This window comes from Mustela nivalis (genome assembly GCF_964662115.1).
Source record: "Mustela nivalis genome assembly, chromosome: 11".
NCBI lineage: Eukaryota > Metazoa > Chordata > Mammalia > Carnivora > Mustelidae > Mustela > Mustela nivalis.
Window position 1 is genome coordinate 100,145,367 of NC_139030.1, and position 13,087 is coordinate 100,158,453.

A 13,087-nucleotide genomic window follows, 5' to 3' on the forward strand; every position below is an offset into this window, starting at 1 on the left:
AGGGAGCCTGCTTCTCCCTCTGACTCTGCCTTCCACTCTGTCTGCCTATGCTCACTCTCGCTCACTCTCTCTCTGACAAATAAATAAATAAAATCTTTAAAAAAAAAAAAAAAAAAAGAAACTACTGGTACTTGGGTACTTGTATCGGACCCCCCCCCAACCCCGGGCTTGTGATTTAACTGGTGGAGGGTGTTGGCCTGGGATAGCCCTATTTTACTTAACTTAAGCTGGTTTAAAAAAGGGGGGGGGGGCTCGAAATAATAACATTTACAACTGCCCATAGCTTTAACGGACTTCCTCAGGAAATCTTATGTTCTTTGCACTTGTTACAGCCTCAGTCATTTAGGCAACCAAATGATGGCCAATTGTAACTTTTTAGGGCATTCATCACACTTGGAGTAGTAGGCTCTAAACTAGGCTGCAGAATTTACAAACATATCATTGCTCTCAAGTACACAGGGTAACTTGGGTTAGGCTAACAAAATACTGCCCTGGTACAGATGACAGGCCATGTCTGTTTTAAAAGGCAAGAACATTAGTAAGTAATATGCAAACGGCTTAAGTCTCCAAGTTATCTTCTGAGTTGCACAGAGACTTTGGACTGTAAGTAGCCTTCCAACCTTTCACTATGGGCTGGCCTTCAATACTCATCTTGCATTGACCTAAGTCAGCTTAATTCATGTTAGAAATGTCACAGAAAGATATTCTGAAAAACATTAATTTGAAGTTTCAAGTTCAATTGAAAATAGTAAGGTAGTAAAAACAAGAAAACTAAGGTGAAAGAAAACAAAATCTTTCAAGACAAATGTCCATTTATACCAAAAAGGCTGTTTCCCACTAATACGGAACTAGTATTAACAAGAAAAAGAAAAAAAAAAGATACAAACCAAAGTCCATAAACCCACCCAGGGAGACCATCACTTGGCACCACAGTAAAACCTGACTGGTTTGTACTTCCAAGTTTTTAAAATCTATGTTAAGAACGTATGTCAAAGTAATTACCTTAGTAGCCTTGAGTGTGTGTGTTCTACAAAATGAACGGAACGAATGATACGACAGGGCAGCGCACTGATCTGGCAAACTCCTCCCGCACTGTACCTTTCTCCCTGGGGTCGACGAGCAGGTCATCCGCCGAACAAGGGCTCTCTTCACTACCTTCGTTGGAGATGGTGAGGAACGATGTGGGGGACACGGACTGAGAACGGCTGCTGTTGTTGCTCCCCTTGTCTGCCCCCCCGGGGGTCTGCGTGTCGATGCTGCGTGTGCTGCTACTTCTCTGCACGAGGGGGGGCGGTGCCCGATGCCCGTCTGGAATATCTTGCGGCTGTTACAAAATTTCAAAAACATAAGTGTTTTATCATTGATTTCAAAATTCACCAGAAATGCACCCCCTTATCAACCCTCCCCTATTGTTCCAGATGACTCAGAGATCAGAAGTGCCCCCTTTGTAAGGCCTATCGAGAAAAAAGGCTTTGTGTTGCTCCCTAAGTGACCTCCCTGTCTCGTAAGACTGCCCTACTAAGCAATGCGCAGCATATGCGATGACTCTGTACTCCGGGGGTAGGTCCACAACAGGTGGTCAAAGCTTGCTGAATGATAAACGCAGTGATTCAGTTATGGCTAAGTATTTTTAAACTTGTGAAGAACTGCCATGGTAAAAGAGAGAAGAGAAAAGAAACCTAGGTATAACCCCAGGCTCCGTATCAGAAGAGGTGGTTAGCCATTGTGTGAACTAGTGATATTTGATGACAGGTCCTGTTACTTTCATCCTCTGCCCACATACATCCCCCTGTTTTTCCAAAGAAACTTTCCTTAATAAGGGAAAGGTTAATGGTAGCAATAGTAATTATAGGGGGGGAATCAAGAACATTCAGAGGAAATCCTGTGCGGCTCACTTGGGAGGAAAACCAGCGCCCTTTGGTTCCTGTACCTCTCTTCTATCGGGGGGGGTTACTCATCATGCAGTATGGGCAACAGCGTGTGAGGAGCTATGTCTTTCTAAGCTAAACCAACCTTTCATCTTCATAGAGCAGATATCTTAAGCTTCAATAAAATACTACTTCAAACTCCCCAATTCCTCTTTCACTGAAGAATGTAAGCTTAAATATACTGTGACACGCTCTTAAATATATACAGGAATTTTCTAACTGTGTCTTACATAGGAATCATTCTTATGTCTTAACATGTATTTTTAAAAAGATTTTATTTATTTGAGAGAGAGGAAGAGAGAGAGGGGTAGAGGGAAAGGGAGATGCAGGCTCACGGCTAAGCACGGAGCCTGAGGTGGGGCTCGATCGCTGCACCCTGGGATCATGACCTGAGCCAAAAGCAGATCCTTAAACAACTGAGCCACCTAGGCTCTCCATGTCTTATCATACTATAGGTAAGAAGAACTGCACTTCATGATCATAAAGTCAACCAAACAGTAAGGAACAGGTAGATTCCTTCTTAGAAAGTATTTGAAGTCATATACCTCTGTCCCCAACAAATTTGTAATCTAAACTTTTTTTACATGGAGTTATAGCAGATGAGAAGTGTAACACCTGTCTAGTGATTTTTAAATACAGATAAACAAAAAGTCGTTTCTGTTCAGGGACCTAAATTTAAGTCGTATCAGTTATCTCTATGAGATGCAAACAAATTAAAACTTTTCATTCACTTTCTAAGGTTGAAGTTTCTCGAAAGAGACAAATTTTCATTCTTTCTCAATGAAAAGGAAGAAACGTAAGTAAATATGGAAACTGAAACTGTAACTTTTTAAAGAATTAGAAGAGTTAATGTGGAAGGACAATTTTAAGAAACAAGATTACTTACTATAAGTTGTTCTTCCTTTTCCCCAGTCTCTTTAATGATTATTTCAATCTCCTGATTCAATCCTTCCACACTATTCCGGAACCGGGAGCCTGTTGATTTGGTGATGGGAATCACGGGAATAAGTGCACTCTTTGGAACAGGAGCCTGAAGAAAAAGCGGGGGAGGAGGGAGAAGAGAGCTTTAATAGGTTTCATTTAAATTCTGTAGTTTGAAGCATACTTCCCATTGACATGCATAACTCTAAAATAAATCAAAATTAAGTTTACAGGCCTCACAAAAGCGTGAGTAACCAAACATGTTCCTTGGTATACAAAAAATAGAATTTAAAGCCAGAACTCCAGATAATCAAAGTAGAATCTCAGAAGTTTATTCACATCTATGAGGACTGTAAAGAAAAGAGGAATAAAGGAAAATATTAAAAGAATGTCAATCTCAAAATTCTTTTATGACTGTAACAGAGTTCAGGTTTTAGAACATAACTTAAAATTGTCTTCTAGTGCCACAACTATCTATCCTCCAGGGAAAAAATTTTTTAAAAGGTGATTTATCAGAAAAAAATATTTTGGTTGGAAAAAACAAAATCGGTCCCAAAGTCCACATATAGCAGCAGGACTGTAGACACGAGAATACCTTCCCTGTGAAATTTAATTATTTATACTTCCACTGTGATGATTTTAATATGTTTTGCTAAGGAAAGAAAATGATATAATTCATTTTCCTCCTTTTTCCACTGGCATATTACTTTTGAAAAGAAATAACTGATTACATAATTAAAGGATATTACTCTTTCCTCACAAGATACTCAAAGTAGACTATGACACTAGAATTGCAGAGGTATCTGCTCAAGCAGCTAGCAACAGCAAGCCAGAAGATCATCCCGCCTACTGTCCAGCTACCTAGTAAAGAAATGGATTAACCCATTCTTCCTGCAGGGTGGTTTCCTTCTAGGGCAAGGTGGTCAAGGAGACAAAGGCAACAGGGCCTCCGATCATCCCTTGTTTCCATTCAATGGATCTAACCTTTACCTGATACAGAACTTCCTGTTGAACCTATATTTCTCCTCTTCTTTTCTGCTCACCTTTATAAATAAGAATGTTTTAAAATAAGCCTAACACAACAACAATCCTTAGGAAAGGCAAATTTCCATCCTTGGCAAATTTATGAGAAAAAAGCCAAGAGGAAGCTTCTGTCTGGAGCGGACAGAAAGGAGAGACGGAAGTGATAAGAGAACAGGTAACAGGAGAAGCTTGAGGGTATGTAGAGCAGACTGGGGAACAGAGAGACTAAAAAAGGGGGAAAATGAGAAGATGCTACTAGGAGAAAATGGTACCAGAGAAAGATGGTGAAAAGGCAAGAAATTATTGTAAACATAAAATACGTAAGAGGGAAAAGACAAAATCCGAGTTGCAGCTACTGTTTACAGAGCATCCATCCGCCCGGGCCGGAAGCACGTGTTCCTCTCCCTCCGTTCGCAGCCCCCTCTCGGAGGGCGTGCAATGTTTCCCAGGATACATGCAGAGAAAGGGAGACAGACCAGGGGCCCAAGAAAACGAAGCAGTGTTGCCTCTTAGGCCTCTCCTTGTTGCCACTGCCTAAAGGAGTCTAGATCAGACACGGAGCTGACTCAACGAGGCTGGTGCTATCAACTGAAAAGTCTGCGTCCCCTTTTAAAATGCTCTAACCCCAAAGTGGCTATTATTTGGAGGTGGGGGCTGTAAGGAAGCAATTAAGGTTACAGAAGAATGGGGACTTGATCCAATATAAGAAAGGAAGTACTGAGGTGACAGGAAACAGAGTCAGACTAAAAAAGCAGTCAGAAGCAATCTACAGCTCACTCGTCTGGAGTGGAGCGCGCATTCGAACATTTCTGTCACGCACTCGTCCTCCCTCTGCCTGGGCTCTTCCTGTGTCCGGAAATAATGGCAGAGCAGAGCACCGGCAGAGACAAAGATCTCAGGAGTTAGTACATATTTAATAAATACGGGGTTTTTTTCCTTTTAACTGAAAGATACTCAACTCTAAGCTTAATTTTCTTTTCTCAATGTCACAAAAATAATAGCTTGCACTGGATGGCATTTTCAGATATGCATTTGGTTTATAACTGCTAAGTTACAGAAATGAAAAAGGAGACTAGAAGGGAAGGATGCTCTGACAAGGTCTTTTGCAAAATGCTGACCTTCTTGGATTTTAGAATCATAAATACCTTAGTAACAGGAAGCCTAAGTTTTCTGGCTGTTATGTTGGGAAATGCACCTACACAGAAATTGCCAGTATCGTAACCGACTGTACACATGGTTACTGCTTGTCAAGGTAGCTGAGAAGTCACGCCCTACACAGCCGGTAAGAAGTTCTTCTCAAATAGAATCCAAAGAGCAGCAAGTATTTATCAACAGTTTAGTTTGTTTAAAGCAAAGCAAAAAAAAAAAGAAGGAAAAGAAAGACAACTGCCACCTCCTTAAGGTCAACACAGCATTTTAGGTAAATGAAGCAAAGGTTCAACTGTAATTACTCTAACTACTTATATGATTTGAAGACAAGTAATACACTCAAGCTGCCTGGGAGAGACTTTCTTCATTAAACACACTATGACTGTTCCAGAAGTAGAAGGTAATAGGCCTCTGATTTCATTCCTCACATAAACCATACTCTAAATTATCTTAAAAAAAAAAAAAATTATTAAACTTTCACACTTCATTTCAAGGATGCCTAGGGAATTTTATGTGCATGTGTGTGTAATTTATTTTTCCCATATCTATATAGGTTTCTGTAATAAAATTTGTATTTCTAAATATAAGTCAGTATATGCAAATATAAGTGAGTTATCTTTAACTGAGAAATCATCTTCAGACAGCACTGAAAGATTAAAAGCTCTTCATTGTACGGAGGTAAAATCTCTCCTCTCCTAAGATCTATCCTTTGGAAACATCAAGAATAAGGATCTCCTATTTTCTCAACTTTTGTTTCTTTCTCTTCAAATCAGAGTATCTTCCAATCAATTAAAGGTTTAAATTAGATGAATCACCATTTAAAGTTTTATTTTTCTACTTATGTTCTCCATATGTCTATATATATTACAGTTTAAAGATCAAATTCTGCCTGGGGCAGCTGGCTGGCTTAGTGGGTTTTAAGCATTTGCTTTGGCTCAGGTCATGATTTCAGGGTCCTGGGCTGGGGCCCCATGTCAGGATCCCTGCTCCGGGGGAGTCTGCTTGTCCCTCTCCCTCTGCTCCCCCCAACTCATTTTCTCTCTTTCTCGCTCAAATAAATAAATAAAATCTTGAAAAACAGAACAAGATCAAATTCTGTCTAAAAGCTGAGAGCCAACAAAGAAAGAAAAGACCACCAAAAGGTTTGGCCAATCCCAAATCTTCTAAGATCAATCTACAACTTAAATACCTGTTTCAAAGTGTGGAGGTGAGACTGTGTATAACAGAGAGAGAGGAAAGATAGGAAGAAAACCCACTGAAGCAGTAGCTGAATAGGGAAAAGAAATACAGTTAAATTTTTGAAGGAAGAAAAATGTGCTTTAAGAGGAAAGTAGTATAGAAAAAGATCTAGTCAGCAATTCAGCAGAGATCTAGGAGAGAAATGTGTGCCAGAATGTACCAAATCTGAGCCCAACATAACAAAAGGGAGGGAAAAACTGTCTGGAGTGGTAAAAGAAGAAGAAAAAAAAATCAGAACACATCGGAAAAAAAAAGCCTTCGTCTCTTACGGGTTTTGAACCGGGTCTTCTGTGTGGCCCTGATCCCTCCTGCCCTGTCCCCCTTACTCTGGTCCTGGCCTCCAGCAGTCACTGTTCTCATCCGGCACCCCGCTTTGTTCCTCTACGCTGCAGCTATACTGTTTAATAAAGGACATATCCCAAGTAGCTACTCTTTTGATTTCTAAGTGGTAAAATCTTTAAGAATTGAAGAATAGCAATCACTTCTTGGACTGGCATTTGAAGATTCCAGTGCAGAGCAGCAATTTTCATATTGAAGGTACAATGCCCTTCATTCCTCAGGTGTCAATACGTTTTTTTTCCTTTTCTACCTCACTATCCCTTTGCCCTCAAACCCACCTAGGCTGCTGCAAAACTATAGTGTCCCCAGCCCGTATGAAAGTAAGAAAATCCAATGGGAGGGCTTTCTTGCTTGACGCTCTAACAAACGGCCAGAAAACACCTCCATGATATTTTAATTCTCACCTCTACATTAGTTTATGGGGTGTGAAGATGCTTGCGTCTACACTCCTCTGTTACTAACATCTGATTCTAATCCCTAAACAATTTTGAAATGTGTTGGCTGTATTTTCTAAATGAGAGTATTTCTTGAAATACTCCCTAAAAATATGACATTTTAAGCATCTGAAGGCTTCATCAATTTTGGAAACCAATGAAATAGGAAAGATTCTCTTCGAAGAAGCTGGCAGCATTTATTCCTCATACAAATGATTTTCCCCCTCAATTTCCAAGGAAAGAACCACTCAAAAAAGTATGTGAGAATTCTTTTCTAACTGTAATAAAACCAGCATGAGCCCAAGAAAAAGACGTTTTGTTAACTAGTGGTTGTAGAGTATACTACTATGAGAACAGCAATATTGATCCTTGATTGTTGCAAAACACTAAGGAACACTAAAGGAATTTCCTCAGTAAAAGTAATCCACATAACATGAAATACAAACAAAACATTTTAATAACCTGGAAAGTCCATCAAGAGAAAAATCAAAGATCCCTTCCCCCAAATATTCAAATTTCTTAACCAAATAATAGAAAATCTATCCCTAGAAAAGTAAAATACAGAAAAAGCTTTAAGCACAGAGATACTGGACCCCAACTAAATGGCCGAAATTTGGGAGATGCTCCACAGAATGTTAAAAAATATATAAAGAATAAAATATGGTATGATTGCAACAAAAATGCAAAGAAAAAAGATGATGTCTTTAGAGGATGAGACTCTGGATGTTTTTTTTCTATTTGATTTTTAAAAAAATAACTTTATTGAGATAAAATTTTTCTATTTGGTATATTTTGTTTCTAAAATTTCTGTGATAAGCATATAAATACTTTTAGTAATAAAAGCTGGGGGTGCCCAGCTGATTCCATCAGTAGAACATACAACTCTTTTTTTTTTTTTTTTTTAAAGATTTTACTTATTTATTTGACAGACAGAGATCACAAGTAGGCAGAGATGCAGGCAGAGAGAGAGAGAGAGGAAGAGAAACAGGCTTACCGCTGAGCAGAGAGCCTGATGCGGGGCTCAATTCCAGGACCCTGGGATCATGACCAGAGCCGAAGGCAGAGGTTTTAACCCACTGAGCCACCCAGGCGCCCCATGAGTAGAACATACCACTCTTGCAGTTATGAGTTCGAGCCCCATGTTGGGTTCAGAGATTACTTTAAAAAAAAGAAAAAAGGCTCAAAAAAAAAAAAAAAAAAAAAAAGCTTAAAAAAAAGTAAGTTCAATATGAAATTTGTAGAAAAGCCTAGTGAGAACCCAACTGGTTCATTATTTCTTTTATATTAGGTCCTACCTCAAAGAGCCCCAATGCGGGGCTTGATCTCAGGACCCTGAGATCATGACCTGAGCCGAAGGCAGAGGCTTTAAGCCACTGAGCCACCCAGGTGCCCCTCCAGTTTATTTTTTGGTTTCTACCATCTCATCTATTATTTCTAGACAAATATATTGCATTTTATGTATTTGTTTTTAATGCTGGTTGGCAGATATTTTTGGTAAGAGCTTACTGAAATATAACTCACAATACCATATCATTCACCCATTTAAAGTGTAAAACTGTTTTAATGATTATTGAAGAATTTTGCAACCATTATAATTAATTTTAGAAGCACACTAAAAAAAAATCCCTTACCCATCAGCAGTCACTCCATTTCCACCCGAGCCTCCCAGCAACAGGCAATCACCAATCTATAATGTGTCTCTTTAGGTCTGCCTATTCTGGACATTTAAGGTGAATCATATGTGTTCTTTAGTGTCTAGTTCTTTCAATTAGTGTAATGTTCTCAAGGTTCCCCCATGCTATTGCATGCCTCAGTACTCCCTTTTTATGACTGGATAATATTCCATTGATGGATACACTATATTTTATTTATCCATTCACTGGTTGATAAATATCTGGGTTGTTTCCAAATTTTATGAGCCTTGCTGTTATGAACATTTGTGTACAAGTCTTTTTTTTTTAAGATTTATTTTTTTTCAAGATTTTATTCATTTGATAGAGAGACAGCAAGAGAGGGAACACAAGCAGTGGGAGTGGGAGAGAGAGAAGCAGGCCTCCCATCGAGTAGAGAGCCAGTTGTGGGGCTTGATCCCAGGACTCTAGGATTAAGACCTGAGCTGAAGACAGACACTTAACAACTGAGCCACCCAGGCACCCCTGTTTATTTTAAAGATTTTATTTATTTATTTGAGAGAGAGATAACGAGAGAGAGCACAAGCTGGGAGGAGGGGAAGAGGGAGAAGCAGACCCCCCGCTGAGGGGGAGCCTCATACAGGACTTGATTCTGGGACTTTCGGATCAAGACCTGAGCCCAAGGCAGAGGCTTAATGACTGAGCCCCCCCAGGCAATCCCCCCCACTGGAATTCTTAATTGCATTTCCCTACCGAACAAGGAATGATGGCACTTTTTCAGGTGCTTAGTGGCTAGTTGTGTATCTTCTTTGGAGAACTCCCCATTTAGATCCTTTGCTCATCTTAAAATTGGGTTATCTTTTTATTACTAGCCACAAGAATTCTGTATATATTCTAAATACAAGTGCTTTATCAAATAACATGATCTGCAAATATCTTTTAATTTGTCAGTTATATTTTTACTTTTTTGGTAAAGTGTCTTTTGAAGCACAAAAGTTTTTAATTTTGATAAAATCCAATATATCTCCTTTGTTTTGCACTTTTGGTGTCACACCTAACAAACCACAGCCTAATCCAACCCCACATTTGAGCCTATGTTTTCATCTAAGAGCTTTTAGTATCAGCTCTTACATTTAGGTCTTTGGGCCATTTTAAGTTACTTTTGTACACAGTGTAAGGTAGATGGATGTATTTTTTTTTAACTCATATTTTATTTTTTAAAGATTTTATTTATTTGAGAGAGAATGAGAGTGAGAGAAAGAGCATGAGAGGGGAGAGGGTCAAAGGGAGAAGCAGCCTCTCCACTGAGCAGGCAGCCCGATGTGGGGCTCGATCCTAGGACTCCAGGATCATGACCTGAGATGAAGGCAGTTGCTTAACCAACCCAGCCACCCAGGCACCCCTTAACTCGTATTTTTTTTTTTAAGATTTTATTTATTTGACAGAGAGAGAGAGAGATCACAAATAGGTAGAGAGGCAGGCAGAGAGAGAGGGGGAAGCAGGCTCCCTGCCGAGCAGAGAGCCTGATGTGGGACTCGATCCCAGGACCCTGAGATCATGACCCGAGCAGAAGGCAGAGGCTTAACCCACTGAGCCACCCAGGCTCCCCTTAACTCGTAGTTTAAAGGCTAGAGTTGGCATTACCCTTTTACTCCTATCTCTCCACCACTCTCCTCTGATCATCACCTCACACACATTTAAAAAACTCAGATTCTGAAGTCAAAATGCCTGGGTTAGAATATGAGCTTTGTCTCATATGACCTAAAGCAAGATTCCTTAATTCTCTGGGCCTTAATTACCTTGTCTGTAAGACAAGGACAGTAACAAGCCCCACCCCCAAAATGAGGATTAAACGCTAATAATACATACAAAAGCGGAGTAGTGTTTGCCATATTGTAAGCACTTAACAGACTTCAACTATTAATTACTGCTTTCTAAATACCACTCAGATTTGGCCATTCTCTCTAGCACCATAGCTCCTAGCTTATTTTAGGCCACTGTCATTTCGTACTTGGATTATAAACCCTATTCTCTTTAAAAAAAAATATTTTATTTATTTATGTTTGTTTGTGTGTCAGAAAGAGAGAGAGAGCGAGCACAAGCAAGGGGGACCTGTAGAGGGAGAAGAAGAATCGGGCTCCCTGCTGAGCCCCAATGTGGGGCTCGATCCCAGGACCCTAAGATCATGACCTGAGCCGAAGGCAGACCCTTAACTGACTGAGCCACCCAGGTGCCCCTATAAACCCAGGTGCCCCTATAAACCTATAAATGGTTTTCCTGCCTCTAATCTTGTCCTCCTCCAAATTTATTCTCTACTCTGAACTGACAATAACCACTATTAAAATGAATCTGCTGCATTTAAAAAAGTAGTTTTTTGATGCTTCTAAGATGAAGTCCAAACTTCTTAATAAATGAGACATTAAGGCTTTCAGGTGTGGCTGCTATTTAACTCTCTGGCCTAATCTCTTACTAGTACTCCTACCTGGAGCCATGATTTCTTCCACCTCTAGAAGACTAGCTCAGTCAGCTTGCAGGAATCTGCTTAGACACGAATTGCTCCGAAAAGCCTTTATAGATGGCTCCAGAGCCAGTCCAAGGATAATTAATACCCCTTCTGTAACAGTGTCAACTCTCCCAAACACTACCAACACATTCATGACACGGGGTAGTAATTTTTTACTTTCAGCTATCTGAGACTTGGTGGGGGGGTGGTAATTTATCTGCATCCCCAATGAGTACTAGTATGAGCTATATCGTAGATATTTAATAAATGTTGCACGGATGGAGGAATGACCTCAAAAAGTATACAATCTCCAAGTGGTACTTTTCTCCACTAGAGAGAGAACCAACTAAAAACCAAAGCTGTTCACTTCACAGAATCATGTTCCACAGTCTGAAAGTTTCAATGACACACAACCACCACGGCACAGCTATCGTGACGCTCATGTACTCATCTCTGGCTGGCGATGAGTGCTCAAAAAACTCAAGATGTTTGCCGCGTCAAGTGTACAAAACTCAAGTTACATAAATTTACTTTTCAAGTTACTCTATTTTCTAGTCCTTACCTTCTCTGGGAAGAGATGTTTCAGAGTTAAACATAAAATCTGTGCAAATGCCAATAATGTTATTCAACTTTTAAGAGGGAAGAGACAAATTTTGGTTAATTTTACTACTTTAATTGCTAATTTTAATGCAACTTAAAAAAAATCACTTCAGAAACTTACTAACTCCTAAAACATATCACGTAATTCAATAAAGTTCAATTTTAACCCTTATTCTACCTGAGGATAAAAATATGAGTTTGGAGATAAAAGGTGGCCTTATCTCTCAGAAATACATACAAATTATTAATGGATAAATTAGAGGGAGTAGAGGTTGGCAAATTCACCTATAAAGCCACCTGAGTCTATAGCCTTTTGAAAGTAAGAGTTTGGTTTTGAGTTAGTATTCCAATTTTGACAGTTATTAGTCTATTTAAATTTTTCATTTTTTAATTTTTTCAATTTTGTATTTTCTACTTCTCCAAACATAAATGCAGTTTTTTTAAGGTATTTAAATGTATTACTGTGTACTCACATTTAATAATTAAAATACCTTATAAATGGAAAAAAGCTGTTAGAAACTACAACCAAACTATAAATTTATGAAGTTGAATTTGACCCATGTATCAACATTTAGGGGCGAAATTAATTCAAAAAAACATACACTTCTACTTTCTCTTGAAAAAAAATCCACATATACTTGGCTATCAGAAGCTATCACCCTATAAAAAGGGTGGGCAAACTTTTTCTTGCTCTTTTTGACAAGGATGCCATATGATCTCAATCCGGTTAAAGAGAAATGCTCCCTGGAGGAGCCATCGAGAGCCGTTCAGCAGGTTCTCTACAGGAATCAAAGCAGTTAAAGGTTCTCCCCTACTAAAAGATTCTATGAGATGTATCATTATTATCCTCAATCTTCAGATGAGGAAATGGAGACTTAGAACAGGTTGTTCATCCCGGGTCCAATTCTATAGCCAATGCTTCTCTTTCTCTATTAGTCTGCCTCAGTATACTGAACTGATAAAGACACAAATATGAAATCAAAATATGTGATTAGCTATGCCCTCTAAAAGTCAAATCACAGAACACTAAAGGAAAGTATCACTTATCAACTTAGTATTCTAGGTTTGTTTTTTTTTTTTATTAAGGCTGATTCAGTATTTAATCACTGTTTCAAATTTCTGTCCAGAAGAGTTACCTATAAAATAACATATCTGCAGGAAAACAACAAATCCCTTGTTTGGATTTTGCAGTATTTGTGCTCTTACCTGACACTGGTTAATAGCTGCATGGTTGCCATGGAATGGAGACTGTCTTTCTTTATCTCGATGATGTCGACTGCTGTGTTTACTTCTCTGCAACTGCTGGCGTAATTTTGCAAT

General features: G+C 39.1%; 1 protein-coding gene across 1 annotated transcript in view; it reads right to left on the reverse strand.

Moving 5' to 3' along the window:
- Positions 1-13,087, reverse strand: part of FAM117B (family with sequence similarity 117 member B) — a 72,773-nt gene that overhangs the window by 11,219 nt on the left and 48,467 nt on the right. Inside the window, exons 4-6 of the mRNA XM_082688870.1 lie at positions 12,974-13,087; positions 2,815-2,958; positions 1,099-1,324 (exon numbers count right to left, since the gene is read on the reverse strand). Coding sequence (XP_082544996.1) covers positions 1,099-1,324; positions 2,815-2,958; positions 12,974-13,087 — 484 coding nt within the window. The remainder of the gene's footprint in view (positions 1-1,098; positions 1,325-2,814; positions 2,959-12,973) is intronic.